The 25,573-nt window shown below is 45.3% G+C and overlaps 1 protein-coding gene across 1 annotated transcript in view; it reads right to left on the minus strand.

The window, feature by feature from the left end:
• SBSPON (somatomedin B and thrombospondin type 1 domain containing) overlaps positions 1–25,428 on the minus strand; it is a 34,989-nt gene extending 9,561 nt beyond the window's left edge. The window contains exons 1-2 of the mRNA XM_040262026.1: positions 25,126–25,428; positions 12,893–13,087 (exon numbers count right to left, since the gene is read on the minus strand). Of these exons, the coding sequence (XP_040117960.1) occupies positions 12,893–13,087; positions 25,126–25,339 (409 nt within the window). The 5' untranslated portion in view covers positions 25,340–25,428. The remainder of the gene's footprint in view (positions 1–12,892; positions 13,088–25,125) is intronic.
• Between the last annotated feature and the right edge of the window lie 145 nt (positions 25,429–25,573).

Genomic DNA, 25,573 nt, shown 5'->3' on the forward strand with positions numbered 1-25,573 from the left:
AACTGAGATTGGCTTGTGAGATGCCCAAGTCATCAACAAGAGCACAAGGGCATGGGGGAACCAGCAGCAAAATAAATGCTTCAAGCCTGTATGTTCATCTTGCTAAGTTCCTTCCAGCCACGAGGTGGCAGCCTGAATTCTTTAGATTTTCTGAATGAGATGTCATTTTTCTATTACATGGAAACATAAAATAAGCATAGCCACTTGGTCCTAAGAGTTGTAGGCACATTCTTGTCCCATGTGGCTGAGCACCTAATCTCTTGTCTGAACATTACCCACATCTTAAGTAAGCTCTAGACACCCAGCTGAGTGTCTTTCTTGCTGTGATAGCATGTTTGTTTTCCGAAGAGAACATGTCATTCTTTCTAAATGTGACTGTAGCTTTGGAACTCCCAAAATTCACGGACGGAATCAAAAAGGGCAAGTGAATGCACGTACATCAGGATCCTTCTGTTTCTCTTAGACCTAATTATCAGAAACAAACATCAAAATGGTTTTCATTTTCTCATGTACTGTTTTCATTTCTGTTCTTTTGACACATATGGACCTATTCACTAAGTAAGGAATATACTTACTGCTAAATCCTTGTAGCATCCTACCAGTCAAACTATAACATTTTCAGAATATGTTTCTTTAGCTCAAAACATTTACCTGAGCTCCTAATTTGTATTGGGCATGTTATTACAAAAGTTCAAAGGCAATGCACTTAATATATAGCTCAAAGGAAAAAACACTTCGTTACGAAGTAGAGGGTAAGTGTAGGACTACGGTTTCTCATATGAAATCTGAAGAAAAAGTTCTGAGATAATAAAACAGCTACTAGTGATGCACTTCTGAGTATGTTTTTTATGCATTCAGTTCAGTTCAGTTCAGTTGCTCAGTCATGTTCGACTCTTTGCGACCCCATGGACTGCACCACACCAGGCCTCCTTGTCCATCACCAACTCCTGGAGTTGACTCAGACTCATGTCCATTGAGTCGGTGATGCCATCCAACCATCTTATCCTCCATTGTCCCCTTCTCCTCTCACCTTCAATCTTTCCCAGCATCAGGGGCTTTTCCAATGAGTCAGTTCTTCGCATCAGGTGGCCAAAGTATTGGAGCTTCAGCTTCAGCATCAGTCCTGCCAATGAATATTCAGGACTGATTTCCTTTAGGATGGATTGCTTGGATCTCCTTGCAGTCCAAGGGACTCTGAAGAGTCTTCTCCAACATCACAGTTCAAAACCATCAATTCTTCGTTGCTCAGCTTTCTTTATAGTCCAACTCTCACATCCATAAATGACTACTGGAAAAACCATAGCTTTGACTAGATGAATTTTTGTTGGCAAAGTAATGTCGCTGCTTTTTAATATGCTGTCTAGGTTGGTCATAACTTTTCTTCCAAGGAGCAAGCATCTTTTACTTTCATGCTGCAGTCACCACCTGCAGTGATTTTGGAGCCCCCCAAAATAAGGTCTCTCACTGTTTCCATTATTTCCCCATCTATTTGCCATGAAGTGATGGGACCAGATGCCATGATCTTAGTTTTCTGAGTGTTAAGTTTTAAGACAACTTTTTCTCTCTCCTCTTTCACTTTCATCAAGCAGCTCTTTAGTTTTTCTTCGCTTTCTCCCATAAGGGTGGTGTCATCTGCATATCTGAGGCTATTGATATTTGTCCTGGCAATCTTGATTCCAGTTTGTTTCATCCAGCCCAGTGTTTCTCATGATGTATTCTGCATATAAGTTAAATAAGCAGGGTAATAATATAGAGCCTTGATGTACTCCTTTCCTGATTTGGAACCAGTCTGTTGTTCCATGTCCAGTTCTGTTGCTTCCTGACCTGCATACAGATTTCTCAAGAGGCAGGTCAGGTGGTCTGGTATTCCCGTCTCTTTAGTCATTTAATTTTCACATTTTGAGATAGGTCCAATTATTTCCCCATTTCACAGATGAGGAAACTGTGGTCCAGAGAGCATAAGAAACATGTTCAAGGCTCAAAAGTGTGGCAGTCTGACTCTATTACAACACAGATGACAAAGTTTCACTAGTTTATTATACGGCAGCATATTACTGATAAATTGCTTAAATTTGGTTTCATTTTCCATTTTCGTCACCTTGTGAAGTGAGAGCGGAGAGAGGAAAGGGGGGACAGATTAGCCCTGACACTCTGAGCCCCCTCAGGCTGGGGGATGGGCGCAAGATGTGGCTCAGGGGTGGGGTAGGGCCTGGGGCAGGAGGGCACCTTGTATATTTGCAAAGTGCTTTCATAGTCAGTATGAACAGTATGAAAAGGCAATATGATAGGATACCAAAAGAGGAACTCCCCAGGTCATTAGGTGCCCAAAATGCTACTGGAGATCAGAGGAGAAATAACTACAGAAAGAATGAAGGGATGGAGCCAAAGCAAAAACAATACCCAGTTGTGGATGTGACTGGTGATAGAAGCAAGATCCAATGCTGTAAAGAGCAATATTGCATAGGAACCTGGAATGTCAGGTCCATGAATCACGGCAAATTGGAAGTGGTCAAACAGGAGATGGCAAGGGTGAACGTCGACATTCTAGGAATCAGCGAACTAAAATGGACTGGAATGGGTGAATTTAACTCAGATGACCATTATATCTACTACTGTGGGCAAGAATCCCTCAGAAGAAATGGAGTAGCCATCATGGTCAACAAAAGAGTCCGAAAGGCAGTACTTGGATGCAATCTCAAAAATGACAGAATGATCTCTGTTCATCTCCAAGGCAAATCATTCAATATCACAGTTATCAAAGTCTATGCCCCAGCCAGTAATGCTGAAGAAGCTGAAGTTGAACGGTTCTATGAAGACCTACAAGACCTTTTAGAACTAACACCCAAAAAAGATGTCCTTTTCATTATAGGGGACTGGAATGCAAAAGAAGGAAGTCAAGAAACACCTGGAGTAACAGGTAAATTTGGCCTTGGAATGCGGAATGAAGCAGGGCAAAGACTAATAGAGTTTTGCCAAGAAAATGCACTGGTCATAGCAAACACCCTCTTCCAACAACACAGGGGAAGACTCTACACATGGACATCACCAGATGGTCAACACCGAAATCAGATTGATTATATTCTTTGCAGCAAAAGATGGAGAAGCTCTATACAGTCAACAAAAACAAGACCAGGAGCTGACTGTGGCTCAGATCATGAACTCCTTATTGCCAAATTCAGACTTAAATTGAAGAAAGTAGGGAAAACCGCTAGACCATTCAGGTATGACCTAAATCAAATGCCTTATGATTATACAGTGGAAGTGAGAAATAGATTTAAGGGCCTAGATCTGATAGATAGAGTGTCTGATGAACTATGGACGGAGGTTTGTGACATTGTGCAGGAGACAGGGATCAAGACCATCCCCATGGAAAAGAAATGCAAAAAAGCAAAATGGCTGTCTGGGGAGGCCTTACAAATAGCTGTGAAGAGAAGAGAGGCGAAAAGCAAAGGAAAAAAGGAAAGATATAGGCATCTAAATGCAGAGTTCCAAAGAATAGCAAGAAGAGATAAGAAAGCCTTCTTCAGCGATCAATGCAAAGAAATAGAGGAAAACAACAGATTGGGAAAGACTAGAGATCTCTTCAAGAAAATTAGAGATACCAAGGGAACATTTCATGCAAAGATGGGCTCGATAAAGGACAGAAATCATGTGGACCTAACAGAAGCAGAAGATATTAAGAAGAGGTGGCAAGAATACATGGAAGAACTGTACAGAAAAGATCTTCACGACCCAGATAGTCATGATGATGTGATCACTAATCTAGAACCAGACATCTTGGAATGTGAAGTCAAGTGGGCCTTAGAAAGCATCACTACGAACAAAGCTAGTGGGGGTGATGGAATTCAAATTGAGCTGTTTCAAATCCTGAAAGATGATGCTGTGAAAGTGCTGCACTCAGTATGCCAGCAAATTTGGAAAACTCAGCAGTGGCCACAGGACTGGAAAAGGTCCGTTTTCATTGCAATTCCAAAGAAAGGCAATGCCAAAGAATGCTCAAACTACCACACAATTGCACTCATCTCACATGCTAGTAAAATAATGCTCAAAATTCTCCAAGCCAGGCTTCAGCAATACATGAACCATGAACTCCCTGATGTTCAAGCTGGTTTTAGAAAAGGCAGAGGAACCAGAGATCAAATTGCCAACATCCGTTGGATCATGGAAAAAGCAAGAGAGTTCCAGAGAAACATCTATTTCTGCTTTATTGACTATGCCAAAGCCTTTGACTGTGTGGATCACAATAAACTATGGAAAATTCTGAAAGAGATGGGAATACCAGACCACCTGACCTGCCTCTTGAGAAATCTGTATGCAGGTCAGGAAGCAACAGTTAGAACTGGACATGGAACAACAGACTGGTTCCAAATAGGAAAGGAATACGTCAAGGCTGTATATTGTCACCCTGCTTATTTAACTTCTATGCAGAGTACATCATGAGAAACGCTGGACTGGAAGAAACACAAGCTGGAATCAAGATTGCCGGGAGAAATATCAATAACCTCAGATATGCAGATGACACCACCCTTATAGCAGAAAGTGAAGAGGAACTAAAAAGCCTCTTGATGAAAGTGAAAGAGGAGAGTGAAAAAGTTGGCCTAAAGCTCAACATTCAGAAAACGAAGATCATGGCATCCGGTCCCATCACTTCATGGGAAATAGATGGGAAAACAGTGGAAACGGTGTCAGACTTAATTTTTTTGGGCTCCAGAATCACTGCAGATGGTGACTGTAGCCATGAAATTAAAAAACTCTTACTCCTTGGAAGAAAAGTTATGAGCAACCTAGATAGCATATTCAAAAGCAGAGACATTACTTTGCCGACTAAGGTCCGTCTAGTCAAGGCTATGGTTTTTCCTGTGGTCATGTATGGATGTGAGAGTTGGACTCTGAAGAAGGCTGAGCGCCGAAGAATTGATGCTTTTCAACTGTGGTGCTGGAGAAGAGTCTTGAGAGTCCCTTGGACTGCAAGGAGATCCAACCAGTCCATTCTGAAGGAGATCAGCCCTGGGATTTCTTTGGAAGGAATGATGCTAAAGCTGAAGCTCCAGCACTTTGGCCACCTCATGCGAAGAGTTGACTCATTGGAAAAAACTCTGATGCTGGGAGGGATTTGGGGCAGGAGGAGAAGGGGACGACCGAAGATGAGATGGCTGGATGGCATAACGGACTCGATGGACGTGAGTCTGAGTGAACTCCAGGAGATGGTGATGAACAGGGAGGCCTGGCGTGCTGTGATTCATGGGGTCGCAGAGTCGGACATGACTGAACGACTGAACTGAACTTCATAGTCTACATCACCAATCTTCACCAAAGCTCTGTCTAGACAGAGGTTTTCTCATCAGAAAACAGGCTCATGGAAGTTAAGGGAAAATAAATAGTAAATGACCAAGCAGGCGCCCCAGTACAGAATCAAGTCTGTTTTTTAAGACCTACTATTTAAAAGCAGAGACATCACTTTGTAGACAAAGGTCCATATAGTCAAAGCTATGATTTTTCCAGTAGTCATGTATGGATGTGAGAGTTGGACCGTAAAGAAGGCTGAGCGCCAAAGAATTGATGCTTTTGAACTGTGGTGCTGGAAAAGGCTCTTGAGAGTCCCTTGGACTGCAGAGAGATCCAACCAGTCCATCCTAAAGGAATCAGTCCTGAATATTCATTGGAAGGACTGACGCTGAAGCTGAAGCTCTAATACTTTGGCCACCTGATGTGAAGAACTGACTCATTGGAAAAGACCCTGATGCTGGGAAAGATTAAGGGCAGGAGGAGAAGGAGGCAGCAGAGGATAAGACAGTTAGATAGCATCACTGACTCACTGGACACAAATTTCAGCATTCTCCAGGAGATAGTGGAGGACAGAGGAGTCTGGTGTGTAGCAGTCCATGGGGTTGCAAAGACTGGGACCTGACTTAGCAACTGAACAGCTGTAACAATTCAAACTCAGTGTTGAGTCTCTGTGGTTATGACCAATCATAGAGTTAAGAAGGTAACCCTGGACCTTGCCTCCTCTGTGTCCTGGCAAGCTTGGTTGGATGGCACATTCTACTAAGGGGGTGTCCTTCCCTTTGGCATGAGTCTAAAGTAAACAAGCCAAGAGCCAGGTCACCTAGAGGACTCTGAGCTAGCTCCATTTTTTAACATTCCCCACAAATTTAATTTTTCACTAAGAGCAGTGGGTAATTTAGAAATGATTTCTGCCTCCAGTCTCCCTTCTGCTTGTGTGTGGCAGCACATAGCTGGTGCTCCAGGACACAAGCTTTCAATAAATGCCCATTCCCCCGCCTCTCCCCTTCCTGGCAACAATATTCCATGTAATAGATTCTTTGTTAACAGACTATTTGCCAACTTTTCTGGCATCCCATCAACCTACCATTGTTTGCTTTTACAGCAACTTCCACTTCTAAAAGAGTGGCACCGCACATACTTACTTTGAAGGTGAAAGTAAATTAAATTTGCTTTGAGAATTTCATAAAGCCCTCTGACACAACGGGGTGTCACAAAAGCAGGCTTAGAACCACTAGTCTGTAGATATGGTGTCGAAGAGAATGGAATGAAAATTTGACAAATAATGCCAGCCTAGAATCATACAGTTCACAATAATGCACAGTGATCTTGCAGAAGGAAAACCCACATAAACAATAGTCAGCATGGGCAACAAACACATAATATATGCTTCTGGGTTTGCTTTTATGATAAAAAAATATATACTCACGATGCACACTAAATGAAACTGGAAGAGGGCAAAGGCTGTGTGTGAGTTTAGTCACTAAGTCGTGCTCATTGCTTTTGCAACCCCATGGATTGCAGCCCACCAGACTCTTCTGCCCATGGGATTTCCCAAGCAAGAATACTAGAGCGGGTTGCCATTTCCTTCTTCAGGGAATCCTCCCAACTCAGGGATTGAACTCGTGTCTCCTGCTTTCGCAGGCAGATTCTTCGCTGCTGAGCCACCAATGGCTATTTGATCATTAATTAGAGTGTCTTCATGATCATATTTTATTCACTGGCCTTGCATGGCCTTTATATTTCTACTTAGTTATCAGACTCTGTAATTGTGATTTTAAAATATTGGATTGGCCAAAAAGTTTGTTTAGGTTTTTCTGTTAGATAGCATGGGAAAACCTGAATGAACTTTTTGGCCAACCCAATATAATAATAATATATCAATATTATTAACATTTGTATAGTATTAACATTTCTATATTATTAACATTCATATTACAATATTATATTAATATCAACTGAACATTCATATTTATAATGTAAATTCATTGATTTACCTTATCAATATTAATTTTCAACATAATACTAATCATAACAGAGTCAGACACGACTGAGCGACTGAACTGAACTGAATGATAATGCTTAGAAGCAAAACACTATTAAGGGGGGGAACTCATAAAATTTAGGGCAATGAGATCACCTGTCATGCTGTCACCTCACTGAGCTCCAGTGTCCTCATGTGTAAACCCAGAGAGATGACAGTGTCCTATATCCATCAGTTCAGTTCAGTTCAGTCGCTCAGTCATGTCCAACTCTTTGCGACCCCATGAACCGCAGCATGCCAGGCCTCCTTGTCCATCACAGGCAAAATAACGCCTCCCTCAAGATGTCCATGTCCAAATCCCCAGAAGCTGTGAATATGTTATGTTACATGGCAAAGAGAAATTAAAGATTTTACTCGACTGAACTTAAAATAGGGAGATTATTCTGGATTATCCAGATGGGTTGAATGTAAGCACAATGGTCCTTCGGAGAGTTAGAGGAAGATGTTATGACTGAAGAGAGGCTCAGAAAGATGCTATGGTCTGGCTGGGAAGGTGGAGGAAGGGGACCATGAGAAAAGGAAGCCTCTGATATGATGGAAAATGCAAAGAAAACGATTCTCCCTCAGAGCCATCAGAAAGGAATTCAGCCCTGTTGAGAACCTTGGTTTAAGTTCAGTAAGACCTGTGTCTGACTTCTGACTACAGAACTGTGTGATGATACATTTGTGTTAAGTCACTAAGTTTGTGCTAATGTACTGCCTCCAGCTTTCTGAGGTATTGACAAAAGCTAATACAATCCTAAAGGAAATCAACCCTGAATGTTCAATGGAAGGACCAGTACTGAAGCTTCAGTATTTGGACCGCTTGATGCAAAGAACAAACTCATTGAAAGAGATCCTGACGCTAGGAAAGACTGAGGGCAGGAGAAGGAGGTGACAGAGGATGAGATGGTTAGATGGCATCACCAACCCGATGGACTTGAGTTTAAGCAAGCTCCGGGAGACTGTGAAGGACAGGGAAGCCTAGCATGTTGCAGTTCATGGGATCAAACAGAGTCAGACACAACTCAGCGACTGAACAACAGTAATACACCACCAAGCGTGTTTTTCTCTAAAAGGTGTTTTCCTGTGAGTGAATCTCTTAATTTTAGTGTTTTCTGCATTTTGGTAGGCTGTTCCACAGTTTATCAAGTCCTTGTTCCAAGAGGATTAAAATATTATTTCACTGCTTCCTGAAATAATAAAGATCAGAGTGAAAATAAACAGAGACTAAAAAATTAGTAGGATAAACCCATGAGATGAAGGGCTGGCTTTCTGAAAAGACAGACCAAATAGACAAATTTTAGCTAGACTTACCAAGAAAGAAAGAGGCAATTCCAATAGGTTAAATTAGAAATGAAAAAGGAGAAGTTACAACTAATACCACAGAAATATAAAGGATCATAAGACACTATAACAGATAACTATATATCAACAAATTAGACAAATAAATTCATACAAGACTGAATTATGAAGAAACAGAGAATCTGAATAGACTGACTACTAATAGGGAAATTGAAACAGTAATGAAAAAACAAAATCTCCCAAAAAACAAAAGCACAGGCCAAGCCTAGATGGCTTTACTGGAAAATTCTACAAAACATAAAAAAAAATATTTAATATCCTTCTCAAACGTTTCCTAAAAATCAAAGAGGAGGAAAATTTTACAAACAAATTTTATGAAGCCTTCATTACCCTGATACCAAAACCTGACAAGTATACGACAAAAAAAAGAAAATTACAGGCCAGTATCCTTGATGAGCATAGATGCAAAAATCATCAGCAAAACAGTAACAAACTGAATTTAATTATACAGTAAAAGGACCATACACTGTGATCAAGCGGGATTTATTCCAGGGATGCAAGGATGGTTTCATTGATTCTGCAAATCAACCAGTGTGAGACATTCACAAAATGAAGGATAAAAAGCATATGATCATCTCAATAGATGTGCAAAAACATTTGACAAAATTCAAAATCCATTTATGATGTTGATATCAACAAACTGGAAACAGTAGGAATGTACCTCAACATATAAAGGCCATATATGACAAGCCCACAGCTAACACACTCAATGGTGAAAAGCTGAAAGCTTTTCTTCTAAGAGAAGAGTAAGACAAGGATGCCCACTCTTGCCACTTTTATTCAACAAAGTATTGGAAGTCATAGTCCCAGCAATGAGTCAAGAAAAAAAATTTTTAAATAAATTCAAGTCAAAAAGGAAGTAATAAAACTGATACTATTTGCAAATGACATGATACTATTAATACATAGAGAACCTCGAAGACTCCACCAAAAAAAAAAGAAAACTGTTCAAACTAATGAATTCAGTAAAGTTTTAAGATATAAAATCAATACAGAGGGACTTCCCTGGTAGCTCAGTGGTAGAGAATCTGCCTGCCAACTCAGAAGACACAGGTTCCCCTGATCTGAGAACATCCCACATGGCGTGGGGCAGCTAAGCCTGTGTGCCACAGCTGTTGAGCCTGTGCTCTAGAGCCTGGGAGCCACAGCTACTGAGCCCACATGATGCAGCTACTGAAGCCCATGAGCCCACGAGCACATGCTTGGCAACAAGAGAAGCTGCCACAACGAGAAGCCCACAAATCACAACTAGAGCAGCCCCTGCTTGAGGTAACTAGGAAAAAAGCCCACAGCAGTGGAGACCCTGCTGCTGCTGCTGCTAAGTCGCTTCAGTCGTGTCCGACTCTGTGCGACCCCATGGACTGCAGCCCACCAGGCTCCGCCGTCCCTGGGGTTCTCCAGGCAAGAACACTGGAGTGGGGTGCCATTTCCTTCTCCAATGCATGAAAGTGAAAAGTTTAAGTGAAGTCGCTCAGTTGTGTCTGACTCTCAGCGACCCCATGGACTGCAGCCTACCAGGCTTCTCCATCCATGGGATTTTCCAGGCAAGAGTACTGGAGAGGGTTGCCTGCCTTCTCCCAGTGGAGACCCAGTACAACCCAAAAATTCAATACACAAAAATACATTGTGGCTAGTAACAAACTATGAGAAAGAGGAATTAACATAACAATCTCATTTACAATTGCCTGAAAAAGAATATAATGCCTAAGAATAAATTGAACCAAGGAAGAGAAAGACTTGTACTCCTAGAACTGTAAGACATTGATGAAGGAAACTGAAGACAATACAAAAGGATGGAAGGATACGCATTATTACCATCCTGCTATGAAGAGACCCAGGCCTGGGAGGGGGGCTGAACACCCCGGTGCCACACTGAAGGGTCAGCCTGTGCTACAGGAATACATTCTGGCAGCCCATCCCTGTAACTAAGCGGTGCCGTTGTTTTTTCTAACGGATCCAGCTGCCAGTGCAGGGAACATGGGTGTGATCCCCGGTCCGGGAAGATTCCACATGCCACAGAGCAACTGAGCCTATGTGCCACAACTACTGAGCCTGCACCCTAGGGCCCGCGCTCCACAACTAGAGAGTAGCCCCCACTCTCTGCAACTAGAGAAAGCCTGAGCACAGCCAAAAATGAACAAAATGAGACAAAACCCTACTGGCACTAAACTAAAATTTGTATACATTTGATTGTTTTTAAAATAGCCAAACAAGCAGATTTTTAGCCATTTAGATCCTACTTATTTTGCATATCCTGTGAAATAGCCATTTCGATACTACTTATTTTGCATATCCTGTGACATATACCCAACGTCTGCTGGCCATTGATTAGGTAAATCTTTATGGCTGCAAGACCCAAGCCACCATGACACCTGCCCTATGAAGCCCTTTCACCCAGGGACTCCAAACCATGCTGCTTACTTGACATCAACTGGATACACGAGCTCCTGGCAGACTCTTCTGTTCCCCCTCTGGATGGTGGTCGCCATAGTGCAACCTTTGATCATCCTCTCTCACACGACCTGTAAGGTCATTGTGTGTTACTGCCTCTTGCGGTCATGAGTTTTTCCTAGACCGGTCCCCAGATCCTCAACCCCCCTAACACCTGAGTGTCTGGCTCACCACGCTGTTCCCTCTACCTGGATGATTCTGCATTTTTCAGCCTCATCATATCCTCAGGGAAGTCCCTCCCCTCCTAGCCTCTGTGGATCCCCTCCTCCACCAAGGAATCTATTTACAACACCCATGGGACCTCCTTGTTGGCTCAGACGGTATTTACAACACACTCACAACTCACTATACCTCTCCCTTGTTCCTACATGATATCCTATGCTTGCAGTGCTTAGTCACTCAGTCGTATCCGAACCTTTGTGACTGTAGCTTCCCAGGCTCCTCTGTCCATGAGATTCTCCAAGCAAGAATACTGGAGTGGGTTGCCATTTTCCTCCTCCAGGGTAGCTTACCGATCCAGGGATCGAACCCGCATGTCCTGTGTCTCCTGCATTACAGGCAGATTCTCTACCCACTGAGCCAATAGACAAGCCCTTGTTCCATACCCCATTGGATTTACCACTGACTTACCATTGCAGTGGTAATTCTCTGGGACTAGTTTCCTAGGATGATCTGCTTATCGTCTTCCCCTCCCGCTAGACTGTGATCTACCTGACAGCAGGTTCCCCAGCAAATTTTCTCCCCCCTGTAATTGGCACCCAGTGCCTGGCATCCAGGAGATGCTCAATAAACACATGTGTGTGGAAAGAACAAAGGAGCAAAACAACTCGGGGAGGATCACGTTGACATGGAATTTTCCAGGTTTCTATGAAAAAAAACATGATCTCTGCTACTCTGAGAAGTCAGTGTTTTGCTCTATCAGATTCAACCCCTATCAACATACCAGTTTTGGCCTTTTTGTTTATTTCTTTGTGAGTTTGCCATGGCTCCCGACTCATGAAGGAGCTGACTCTGGGTCTTCTGGGCCAGCCCACAACCAAAACAATCTTCCCAAATCAAAAATCTCATCACATCAGCCCCAATCCAGTTGGTCTGGGAGGAGAAACAGGTTTTTTAAGAGAATCATTTTATCATGCTTTAGGAATTTGTTGAGCTTCCCAGGTGGCTCAGTGGTAAAGAATCCGAGGGCAATGCAAGAGACACAAGTTCCATCCCTGGCTCGGAAAGATCCCCTGGAGGAGGGCATGGCAAGCCACTCCAGTATTCTTGCCTGGAGAATCCCATGGACAGGGGAGCCTGAAGGGCTACAGTCCATGTGGTCACAAAGAGTCAGATGCGACTGAGCAACTAAACAACAGGAATTTCTAATTTTTCTATTATTTTCACAGGTATGCGAGTGTCCCTGATTAAACAGGGATGGCAGTGAAAGCTGAAATCCAGTTATCCTTACTGGACGTATCTCATCCTGTGTGAAATAGCCTCATCATACCTTAAGTCCTTTGTGGTCAGCTTGACAGAGTTTGCTAAACGCCACAGTGCAAGTCCCTTACAGCTGGCGCCTGCAGCGCGGAGGGGCCCCCCTACAAGCTATAAATGGGAAGGGCTGGGTCGGGTGTTGGGGAGGGCTTTAATGCAGCTGATGGATAAAGACATTATCTAACATTTCCCGAGCTTCCTATCTCCTCTGCGCAGCCTGGCCCACCCCGCTCCCTGCAGTGCCTGGATTGGATGCTCACCACCCAGGGACAGCAATTAAGGAAAGCGCAGTACCGAAGGCATGCCCGCAGTCCTGGCCCTGCGGCGTCGCGTACTCCAGGCAGCCGGCTCTCTCCTCCAGGGCCGGGCAGGGCGCGCCGCCGTTCTGAGGCTCCTGCTGCACAGCGCGCCTCCGCACGCGCGCCATGGGCCGACACTGGCCAGCACAACCGCTCCAGGGGCTCCACTCCCCAACGATGCACGGGCGAGCTGAAAAACAGCACGACGGGGACGCACACCTGAGCACAGCCAGCGGCTGCCAGGCCGTTCCCGCCAAGACACACAGTCAAGTTCAGGCTGTGCACATATCTTGCCGGGACCGGCGGTGGATCAGGAGGAACGCACAACGTTGACATTGACGCCACCCGCCCTGATGGTGAACTGATAAAAGGGTATCCCTTAGAGGCGGGCAGATGTTCCCAGATCATGAAGGTGGGTCTGAGCCAGGACCCACCCGAGTAAGAGACTGATGCCTTACGGGTACTTCCTCTTACAGTCCAGTGTTAGATCAGCTCTTTGCCCTTGTTTTCCTTTGATTGTAACTTTATCCTCCTCTCTCCAGAATATTTTTAGGGCAACAGTAATACACACTCATTGTTGGAGGACAGGGAAGTCTGGTGCACTGCAGTCCACAGGGTCGCAAAAAGTTGGACACAACGTAGCGACTAAACAACAGCAGTAATACACACTCATTGTAGAAAACATAAAGGAAATAAATTCTAAAAAAGAAAAGGTAGGACTTCCCTGGTGGGCTGGTGGTTAAGAATCTGTCTGTCAATGGAGGGGCCACAGGTTTCATCCCTGGTCTGGGGAAATTCCACATACTGCAGAGCAGCTAAGCCCCAGCTGGCAACTGCTGAAGCCTAGTGGTCCTAGAACCCTGCTCAGTAACAACAGAAGCCATCAGAACGAGAAGACCCCGCACCAGAGATAGCCCCTGCTCCCTGAGACTAGAGAAGGCCAATGTGCAGCAACAAAGACCCGGTGAAGCCAGAAGAAAAAACAACAGGTGTTTCTCCCACCAATCACTTCTCCCACCATCCCATCACTTACCCAGGTCAATTCTTATCAGAAAATGTGCCTCCTTAAGACATGGCATAGGGAGGCACACCCATGACCCCTATCTAGTAGGTTTCTCCTGGTGCTCTATTCTCACCTTCCGTGGCTCAGGGACTCATACACTATGTGAGATGACATTCACAGACCAGCAGCCAGGGTCCACAGAGGGTAAGAATACCCATGGTCAGGCATGGGGGCAGAGTCAGGGGTTGAATTTGGTTCTCAGTTCTCTGCCCATGGCTGTAAAAATCAATGTGGTGGCATATTTAACTTTTTCATTTAAAATCCTAATGAGTCTTTTAAAAGGACTGTACTGAGTTTTCAAATTGAATTACTTGAAGACTTGAAATTGGATATAAGAAAAGAGAAAAACAAAGAAACAGAAGATGTACCCTGAACTGGATGCCAAAATTCCTTTCCCACAAAATGTGACCCACTTTTCCCAATCACCCTCATACGTTCAAGTTTTCAAAGTCTTCACCAAGAAAACACCCAAACTTCTTTGAAATCTGATGGGACTTCTGACAATTTGTACTTGAAAACACATTTTGCCTCTCAGAACACTCTAGTTTAGGGTTCGTGGTGTCTGGAAGCTATATCTTTTGGTAGCACTACCCATGACATGAAAAGGGTAACATACGACATAAAGTTCGGTCAGTAACTAAAGAGTGTCAAACTGCTCTAAAACTGCTTTTATTAATCATCTAAAAACTTATAGGTAGGACTTCCCTGGTGGTCCAGTGGTTAAGACTCTGCTTCCACTGCAGGGGCTCCGGATTTGATCTGTGGTCAAGGAACTAAGATCATATATGCCTTGCAATGTGGCAAAGAAATAAATAAAACAAAATCCTGTGAACCTAAAAACAAAACAGACAAAAACCTTATAGGTATCACATGTCAACAACCTAAGGAAGCAAGAATGAGCCACACCAGAGTTCATTTCCAATATCTGCCATGCATACATCCTTTGGAAAATCAATAACAGGTCACTTCCTGCTCATTCTCTCTTGTTAATCTTCCCTGTTTATTTTCACAGCCCTGTGATTCAACTGGCCCATAGAACCAGAAGGCATTTAAGGAGATTTCAGGTTGGGAGCTGGTTGAGAAGGACACCTCCTGTCCTTAATTCCCTTAATAACTCTTTTTCTTCCCCAAATCTCTTCATCCCTGAGTTTAGTTAGTCCTATGCTTGAACTACACTTAGTAATACACTTTAAAAATATACACTTGTTTCAAAAATTAAACAATTGGAGGCACTAGAAAATACAATTTTGCCATGGCTTTAACCCAAAACTTAGTTATATGGCCTTGGTTATATCCTATCCATCACCGACTCAATGGACATGAGTTTGAGCAAAGGTCTGGGAGATGGCGAAAGACAGGGAAGCCTGGTGTGCTGCGGTCCATGGGGTCACAGAGTAGGACACTATTGTGCGACTGAATGACAACAATATGTTATCCATAGGGTAACAGTTGACATGGGAGGATGAATTTAGTCTCCCAGTATTTCTTCAACATTTATGTCTTGTCTCATAAATCTTTATTTGGTTTGAATCATAGGTAAAGTCCTCAAATCACAGAGTCATTGAATCAATTGTTGTTCCTATTGGTTAGTATTTGTCCTTGGCAAAATGCTATGCCCTGTCTTCCTAATCTATGACTTTGTATGTGTGTGCTAAGTGGCTTCCGTCATGTCCAACTCTTTGTGACCTTTCCGCCAGGATCCTCTGTCCATGGGATTCTCCAGGCAGGAATACTGGAGTGGGTTGCCATGCCCTCTTCCAGGGCATGTTCCCAACCCAGGCATTGGACCCACGTTTCTTAAGTCTCTTGCATTGGCAGGCAGGGTTCTTTACCACTAGCGCTACCTGAGAAGCCCAATCTATGATTTTAACATCCTCATAAAGAGAATCAGAAAGTTCTGGGCCCCGAACAAGAACATCTTGGGGTCTTCATTGTCAGACAAGTGAAAAATGTTCATGTAGAGTTTCACCAGTAGACAGGTGTTCCACAAAATATTTTGAATCGGAAGATGAGTCTGAAGTATTTATTCCTGTTCTGCACAAAAGATTCTCATCTTGATTAACTTGTGAACTTTTGATTCTTTGGATTGCAATTTGTCACAGATCACAAGCAATCTTTGGTCACGGAGGTTGGGAGAACAGAAACTTCTGACAGATTTATTACCACAAGTCATATATCTCAGCTGCTTGACACAGATTTCCTTTTGAACTCTTCCATTAGTGTTCTTGTTCCCTTCCCACTAAAGCTCACCTAACTTACATCTGTATACAGCATAACAAAACAGTCTTTCTTCCTATGACTTTCTCATCCTTCACATTTCACTGGCTGTCACTGGGGGCTGGCAGACTCACCTAACTAGCAGAAAGAGCTCCTGACTCCAAGCTCACTGCAGCTTCCCCGGGTCTTGTTTGAATTTAATGGAACCATCCTACCCTTTTTAGAGGAAAGAAGCCTAGATTTAATGGGTGTCTAGAAGCACTGCAAGCCTTTTTTATTTTCCTTTGTTTCAACTCCACATAACATTCAGGTTGAGTCTCCCCAGAAGTGGACCCTGAAACAGAGATCTGACTGAGAGCAATTTATTTGGGAGGTGATCCCGGAAGTATAAGGGGCTGGGAAACAGAGACAGAATCAGACATGGAAGAGAACAGAGGTAGGAAGTGGATGTCTAAGCTTCTACTTTGGGGGCAGTGAACGCCTCTGGCTCCGGGGTCACTGGGGAGTGGCAAGTGGACAGATCCGGAATGCAAGGAACTGTCAAGCCTTTCCCCTGCAGGCCAGCTCATGTCCCTTCCTCTGGAGCCTTCTGGTTATCAGACGTCCCCACCATAGTCACAGGGAGAACAGCCAAGAGCAAAAAAAGTAAGGTAAACAGTTCAGTAATGAATCTTCACACAAGAGTAGGGGATATTTCCCCATGTTCTAGGGGGAATAGCCAGTCATATCGAAGTAAAATTGGGCTTCCTGGGTGGCTCAGTGGTAAAGAATCTGCCTGCCAATGCAGGAGACTCAAGAGATGCGGGTTTGATCCCTGGAGCAGAAAGATTCCCTGGAGAAGGAAATGGGAACCGACTCCAGTGTTCTTGCCTGGAAAATCCCGTGGACAAAAGAGCCAGGCGGGCTACAGTCCATGGGGTCTCAAAGAGTCGGACAACACTTAGTGACTGAACACAAGTGGGATCCAAGTAAAATTACTTTAAAAGATGTACCACTATTCTCTCTCTCAATGGCTTTTAAAACTCCTTCCAAGGTTTTGCCATTGAATTTGGAATAGAATTCAAATTCCCTGAGTGGCCCACCAAGTCCTGGGTGACTTGCCTGTGCCTGCCTGTCACCTCCACTGGGAGCCAGCCCCCACCACTCCCCACCACCTCTTTCCAAGCTCTGCTCACAGTGGCCCCTTTGCCCCTGGCCACTCCCACTCATGCTTTTTCAGGACCTTTGGCTGTGTGTTCTCTCTGCTGGAATGTTCCTCCCACACTGGGCATGGCTGGGTTTGGCTCATCTTTGAGGTCCCAGCTGAACTATTTCCTTTCCAGGGAGACCTTTCCTGACCGGCTTATCACACACACACATACACGCACCCCACAAAATTATTTCCTCTCAGACCTCAGTGATTCCTGCCTTCTAGCATCTCCATAATTCAGAATACCAACCAAATGAAGTCGCTCAGTTATGTCCAACTCTTTGCAACCTCATAGACTGTAGCTTGCCAGGCTCCTCAGTCCATGGGACTTTTCCAGGCAAGAATACTGGAGTAGGTTGCCATTCTCTTCTCTTCTCTCTTCTCTTCTGGGGACCTTCCTGACCCAGGGACTGAACCTGGGTCTCCCGCATTACAGGCAGACTCTACCTTCTGAGCCACCAGGGAAGCTCACAATTCAGAATACATATTTATTTATTTTGTTTATTGTTCATTTTGTATTTCACCCCTAGCACTTGGCAGATGGCAGGTGCTCCATAAATTGTTGGATGGATGAATGAAATGGCATTAGACCAGGTCCTCCTCCTTCCTAAATTAAATTCTACATTGAAACAGACTCTGGCCTGCTCACATCATAAGTATTGGGTTGGGTTAAAAGTTTGTTTGAGTTTTTCTGTAATGAAATTTTGCCCAACCCAATAAGAAGGCAAAAGACTGACAGAGGCTCCAGGGTGTGAAGGAAAGCCTGTAGAACAAAGTCAAAACTCCCAGAGCCAAACACGAAGAAATTCCTAACCTGGGCCAGAGTTGCCTGGGATCTCCTGGCAATGGTGGCCCCAAAGAGTGCACCATGGAAGGAGCACTTCTTCTCTGCTCCTTAAGGTTACGTAGAGTCCAATTTCTCCCAGCAACCACAGTCCATCAAGTCCTTCTTAATCCATTTATATCTCCCAGCATTACCACATCTTGAAAGTGACAAGCTCTTTCAGCATTAATATCTGTGGAGTGAGGTGGTATTTCCTTTTATTTGAGCCTGATTTCCCTCACTCGAGAATTTCAGAACATGGTGGGAAAACCCCTGTGTATCCTGTCTGAGCCACTCATGGACTTACTGTTCCAGTAGACCCCTGCCCTGCAGCTTTTGGACCCATCTTTCTATAGAGGCTTTCCCTCTCAGATTTCCCACTCAACTTTCCCCAGGCCCATTCCCAGTCCAGAGAGAGGTGGAAACCAAAATTACACACGCTATTTTCATCTGTAGGTATCAAGTGTTAGTCACTCACCCATGTCCAGCTCTTTGTGACCCCATGGATTGTAGCCTGCCAGGCTCCTCTGTCCATAGGATTCTCCAGGCAAGAATACTGGAGTGGGCTGCCATTCCCTTCTGCAAGGGATCTTCCCCACCCAGCAATTGAATCCAGGTCTGCTGTGCTGCAGACAGATTCTTTACCATCTGAGCCACCAGGGAAGTCTTGTAGGTATCAAAGGGTAATCTAAAAATTTTTTTTCTAATGCTTTCCAAATATACACACATACACACACACAGCAGCAGCAGCAGCAGACTCAGCTGAAAGGCAAGCTCCTTCATTTCGTGAATACAGTCTGGATTATTTCTTCTTAATGTAAGGCCTGGTTATCTTCCTATAGCCTCTCCTTGGTTAATCAGACACTCAAACTTTCCTCTCTGTAATCTGGCCCTGCCTGCCTGGCTCTTTGCCATCTAAAAGGTGAAGGCCACCCACGATCAAGCACTTTCTCCCTTACTTTGTTAAGTTCCAATCAGTTCTTAGCCCTAACCCTTTCTAAGGAAATATTCTTTTTGCATTTCATGCACAAAAGCAGCATTGATGCTTGGCTTCTGTTTCTCGACAGTCTATGGAAGGGAATTCCCTGGTGGTTGTGGTTAGGACTCCATACTCTCACTGCCGAGGATCTGGGTTTGATCCCTAGATGGAGAACTAAAATCTCCACAAGCTGCACAGCACAGCCAAAAACTGAAAAAAAAAAAAAAAAAAAAAGTCTATAGAAGGAAAAATAAAACAGTCTCTTACACACACACACACACACACACTCCTCAGGGTGACACAATTTTATTTATTTTTTTAAAGATCTTTTTCTTTTATGTGGACCACTGTTAAAGTCTTTATTGAATTTATTACAATAGTACTTCTGTTTCATGTTTCAGTTTTTTGGCTGCAAAGAATGTGGGAATCTTAGCTCCCTGACTTAGGGACCGAACCCACACCCCCTGCATTGGAAGATGAAGTCTTAACCACTGACTGCCAGGGAAGCCCCTGGGTGACACAATTTTAAATTTACGTCATCTGCCTTTTTCTCTCTCCTTATGCATACGTGCCCCTTTCCCAGGAAACTTGTCATAACTTCTCTGGAAGTCAAACAAGACCATAAAAATTGCCCAAGTGCCTATGGAGCCCCTCAAAAAGCATAAATAAAATGATCAAGTATTTGTTTCCTCTTGCAGAAACATATTATTTGTCCCTGATAGGTTTTTTTTTTTCTTTTGAGATATTAACTGGACAAGTTTATGAAACGCTAACAGGACACTGAAATGAACTGTCACCTTAGAAAAACAGGATTGTTGACACTGTGCAAACCTGGGGTGGGGGGGAAGGGGATAAAAATAAAAAAAGATAATGATATTTTTCTAGGTAGTAAGTTTCTAAGGTGAGTTCTTTTCTCCTTTTTTGCATTCCCACACTTTCTGCAACAAACATATATTTTGTGACAAGGAAGGAAACTATCATTTTTAAAAAGGACACGTGGATATGCCTCAGAGGCACTGAGTGGTCCCATTTTTTTGGACAATTGTTTGTTAACAACACTGCCATAGCTCTTGAGTGTGTGCATGTTCAGTTGCTTCAGTCGTGTCTGACTCTTTGTGACCCTGTGGAGTGTAACCTGCCAGGCTCTTCTGTCCATGGGATTCTCCAGGCAAGAATACTGGAGTGGGTTGCCATGCTCTACTCTAGGGGCTCATCCCGACCCAGGGATTGAACCTGCTGTCTCTTATGTCTCCTGCATTGGCAGGCAAGTTCTTTACCTCTAGTGCCACCTGGGAAGCCCCACAATAACTCTTAGGGGATTGCCAAGAGGAGCAGGACACATTTTCTTGCCCTCAAGAGGCACACAGTTGATGGAGGAAAAAAAAGACTCATTCTACCAGCATTTATATGGTGCCTGCTCTGCAAAGTCTACAGCTTCTCATAAAGCCTCATTGCCCTGAGGCAGTGAAAACCTAATGTTTAAATCTGTGGGCTCTGGATCCAGAGCCCCTAGGTTCAAATCTCACTTCATCACTTTTTAGCTGTGTGACTTTGGACAAACTGCTTGACCTTTCTGTGCTTGTTTAGCTCATTCGTAGAATGAGGTCAAAATGGAGAATCCCTTGGTGGGTTGTGAGACCTAAGTAAATTGAGAGCTGTGAGGCTCCTTAGAGAGGAGGGCCTGGCACAGAGTAAGTGCTGGGTAAGCATGGATGACTTTCCCCTCCTGGACTGCACACCCAGCGCTGCAGCCAAATCATGTCAAATTCTGGCGCCAGTCCCTGCTCGTTATTTCCGCAGGGACAAAGGCAGGGGAAGCCACACACTGTCTCTCAGGCCATAACGGCTCCAGTGAAGTCTTGACTTTCTAAATCATCGTGGACTGTGCCATCCTTTTTGGGGGGTGAGTTTGGGAGCCTGTATTTTCCAGCATGGTGTGCCTGCTCCCTCCAGTTAAGATGTCAGCAGATTTTGGCCACTTGATTTCCTAGTGCTGTGTGCTAAGCCATTTTAGTTGTATCTGACTCTCTGTGACCCTGCAGACTGTAGCCCACTAGGTTCCTCTGTCCATGGGATTCTCCAGGCAAGAATATTGGAGTGGGTTGCCACTTCCTCCTCCAGGGGATCTTCCAGACCCAGGAATTGAATCAGGTCTCTTACATCTCCTCACATTGGCAGGCAGGTTCTTTACCACTAGCACCACCTGGGAAGCCCTAGTTGGTTTCCTAGATTCCCCATCAATCTGGCAGAAGAGACTGGCCCATATAGGCTACTCGTTTCTTTGTCCTGCTTCACTTGAGTTTATGATTACTCTTTCTTAAGTTGCTCATCCAAGATCTAGTGCAACTTACTGCTTCTAAGGTCTTAGAAGGCAGACTCTGTGAACACAGCTGATGAGCTGGAGCCTGGGCGTTAGGAGCCTGATAAGCAAATCTTCCAGGAAGTTCTTTCAGGGCAGGGTAACTTGGATCTGCCCCCTCCTTGGCCTTTTCCCAGATCTGATCAGGCTCAGCCAATGGTGAATTTCCTATCATTTGGGGATGCAGAGTGGTTATGAACATACATTATTGGTGTTGAAACCCATGCCATCACCCTAATGAGATTTTCTGAGATGATTAGTTTCAGAACTTATTTTTTGTTGGAAAGCTTAGTCATTCTGGGTTTGTGATTTTTTTTTTTCTCGGCTGTGCTGTGGGGCATGTGGGATCTTAGTCCCCTGCCCAGGGATCAAACCTGCACCTCCTGCATTGGTGGCATAGAGGCTTAACTTCTGTGCTGCCAGGGAAATCCTGAAAGTTTAGTCAGTCTTTAGAGTCAACTTATTTTTACTGAGTAAAAAAATAACTTTCTATTTAGAAAAAAATTTCCAGTACTTCATCTCTTAGCCACATCAAAAAAATAATAACAATAATGCGTTTTTCAAGATGAAAAAATCAGAAGGGCTAGAGGTAAGTTCCATTGACACAGTTACCTTTTTCATTCACATGTAATATCATTTCAGTCAAAAGTGCTTCTGGCAGCATTGGCAGGTAATGTATCCTTAGGTAAGAAGCAAACAAGATTCTCAGAGGCAGAGCGGTTCTGTGTACACCTAGTCACTGGGAGCTTTGAGCTGCTGCACCTTGATTTATCCAAGAGTAAATCATAGATATGAGTTGGCACAGACAGATGGGGCTGATGGCAGCTTGAAAGCAGGCAGTCATGGGTTCTGACCTCATTCGGCTCCCCACTAGTGTTAACTTTGTGATGGGAAAGTCCTCTGAAAGCCCCAGCTCCTACAGCTGGGAAACACCGATACAAGCCCACCTCACCTTTTCCCCAAACACACAGCGTGGTTGTGATGCTGGTCCAGGGCTGAGGAGACCGAGCATCTCAGCTCCTTCTTGCCCCTCACTCTCCCTCAGCTCTGGGGCCTGAGAAGGCTCAGGCTCACAGAGTGGCTGCCTTCCAACTGTCTCTATTTTCTTTCTTCTTTTAAATAAATAGTTTTATTTATTTATTTATTTGGCCGTGTCAGGTTGTATTTGCAGCATTCTCCGAGATCTAGTTCCCGAACCAGGAATGAAACCCAGGCCCCAGCACTGGGAGGGAGGAGTCTTAGCCAGTGGACCACCAGGGAAGTCCCTGGTTGTCTCTATTTTCTTGCTGCCTTGTCCCCAAAACTCCAGATGCAGAGAATCTATCACGAAGGAGCATTTTCCATCCCAAGTCTGTTTCTGCCTAGGCCTGGGAGAGCCTCTGCTAACTCTCTTGGGAAGGGCATTTAAGGTTCCTGAAAATACTCCTTTAAAAATCCTATCAGGCCCCATTCCCTTTTCTGGTTTGGGTTTCTTTGTCCGCCGCCCCAACCCTCCCTAAGCACAAAGAGCCCAGGATTTTTTTCTGAGTTCTCTAGGAGATGGTAAAGTCTTCTCTCTTCTGCTATCACCTTCCCCAAAAATCTTCACTTTGAAATGACAGGGCTTTGTTTTAGTATTTCTACTTCCTGGACTAAAAAGGAGGGATTTATTTTTGACCAAATAGAGACTTGGAGGATTCTGGAATTCCTCACAGCGTTGTTAGGGCTCATGAAAAGGCCAGTTCTCCTCCTGACACTCACCTATCTAGCTGTGTTCACTGTCTGTCCTGTTCACCAGGTGACTGTCAGGGCCTGGCCTAGCACTGGCACAAAAGGCTGCTGCCCACAGGTAACACTGAACAGCCAGGGATGCTTTCCTCCTAGAACTCCCGTTCCCCTTCTAGAGGCTTGTCACTCATTCTCTGTGACTAGGCTTGCCCATCACTTCCTCTAAGGAGCCGTCCTTGAATTCCTCCGGTCTCCTGAGCTTTTCCTCTCTGGCCTCCCAGATCCATTGTTTTGCCACTGAGCATGTGGCAGACGGTTTTGTATGTTTCCCTGCTGGACTCTGAACTTTCAGGAGGGCAGAAACTGTGTCTTCATGGTTTTTGTATCACTGTGCTTACCACAGACTGGGTCCCATTATCTGAACTGCAGGAATTCTGTATTTCCCTTTAAAAAGTAGGTAGAATGCTCAAGAGAGAAAAAAAGTTTTGGAGAGAGAGACTGCCATAGTGGGCAAGCTTCACTCGAGTGATCCAGGGAACCGAGACAAACAGGAGTTTGGGAGGGATGCTGTGAGGAGCAGGGGCACCTGGCCAGAGGCTACCGCATTTCCTAAGTAATTGACTCTTCACCTTACTTGGGTAGTAAAGTGCCCTGGCTTTGGTGCAGAAGCAGGAAAGCAGCTTACAAAAAAAAAAAAAATCAATATTCTCAGATGTATCATTAGCTTTCAATCAAGATTTTAAAAAAAAATCTTCATGTTTTTTCAACTGCGTTCTTGCAGCAGCAGGCCTGGGTGACCATCCTGGCATGAGCCCATGGCCTCTCCCTGCCTAAAAAGAGGCAGAAGGGTGCTACTCTCTATCAGGCATCTGGGTACCTGGGGAATAGCAGCCCTGCAAGTTCCTTTTCCAGGAACATGCTGAGGATCCCACAACACCAGGATCCTTGAGGTCAAGCCCTAATGCATGTGTGGCTTTGGGGGTGTTGTGATTATCAGGGAGCAGGGCTACTTTTCTTTCCAGGACTGGCTTCTTCTCAAGTATGCCTTGTTCTTCAGGACTATTCTCACCACATCTTGCTTTACCTTTTAATTAAGTTGGCATTTATCACATCTATACCAGGAGCCTAAACTGTGTGAGGTTTAAAGATCAAAAAGACTGAACCTAAAGGAAAACCAGCAAGAATGAAACATACTAGGAACCCTGAGATAAAACCCTTACTCATGTTATATGGATACAACTGAATTTAAAGAATATATGGAACACCTGGTAGGAGGAAGGGGCTGTGCAACAGGCCGGAGTGCAGGTGAGGACAACGGTGGTCCTCCAGGAACTCCTCCTGCAGAAGAAAGCGCCCTCCCAGAGCCAGGCCTTGGTGCCACGTTCCTCCCCTCACCCCTCTTGATTGAAAGCTAAGAGTTAACAGAAAGCACCCCTGGGGAACCTGGCCTGGAGCGTTCCCCTGGCACCTGTCAGCGCCATGTCTCCAGGCAGGAGGTGGCCGGACCAGGCCTGGAGCTCCCAAGTGGAGGGCTTCACTAGGCAGAGATGGCCTGTGCCCTTCCAGAACACGAGCTCTAGTCTCTATGGCCAGGCCCTGGTGGGAAGGGGCGCTTTGGAACTGTATGTCCAGAAGACTGGAGATCCCTGGATGCAGGGGGCAGGGGTACCCTAGGATGGAGAGTCTGGGGAGCACCTAGAGAGAAGGGGCTGAGAACCCTAGAACAAAGAGAGCTGGGTGGACCTGGATGCAAGGGGCTGGAGAACCCTAGCACAGAGTTGGGTGGACAGCCCAGGAAAGCCTGGCTCCGGGATTGTGGTCCCGGTGTGGGACCTGCGTCCCTCTGCTGCGGGCGAACTGCCAGCTGCCCACCCTCGAGCCCGCCACCCACCTGGGCACGCCCTGGCATAGTCGAAGCAGCAGTCCCCGGTGAGGCGGCAGGCTTGGTCGCAGAAGCACGTCCCGTAGACCCGGTCCTGCCTCCAGCCGCTGGCGAAGCAGGCGGGGTCCCGGCCGGGGCAACAGCGCCCGGCGTCCGCGCAGCCGGCCAGGACCCCGGGCCACAGCCGCGCCAGCACGCACAGCGCCATCCACAGTGTCCTCATGGCGCGCGCTCTGCACACCTTCGGGGCAAGTGCCGGGGTTCCTCCGAGAGCGCCGGCCCCGGAGCAGCCCGGCCCGGCCCTGCCCCGCGCCGGCCCCCGCCCCTCCCCGGCCCTGGCGGCGCGCCCGTCGGGAGCCGGGCGGGGACCGGCGGGGAGGGCGCCTCCGCCCCGGGTGCCCGCGATCGACGCTCGGGACCCCGGCCCCTGCCCACGGCGCCCATGGCCCAGCCCGCG

This window comes from Oryx dammah, unplaced genomic scaffold (assembly GCF_014754425.2).
Source record: "Oryx dammah isolate SB20612 unplaced genomic scaffold, SCBI_Odam_1.1 HiC_scaffold_19, whole genome shotgun sequence".
Lineage (NCBI taxonomy): Eukaryota > Metazoa > Chordata > Mammalia > Artiodactyla > Bovidae > Oryx > Oryx dammah.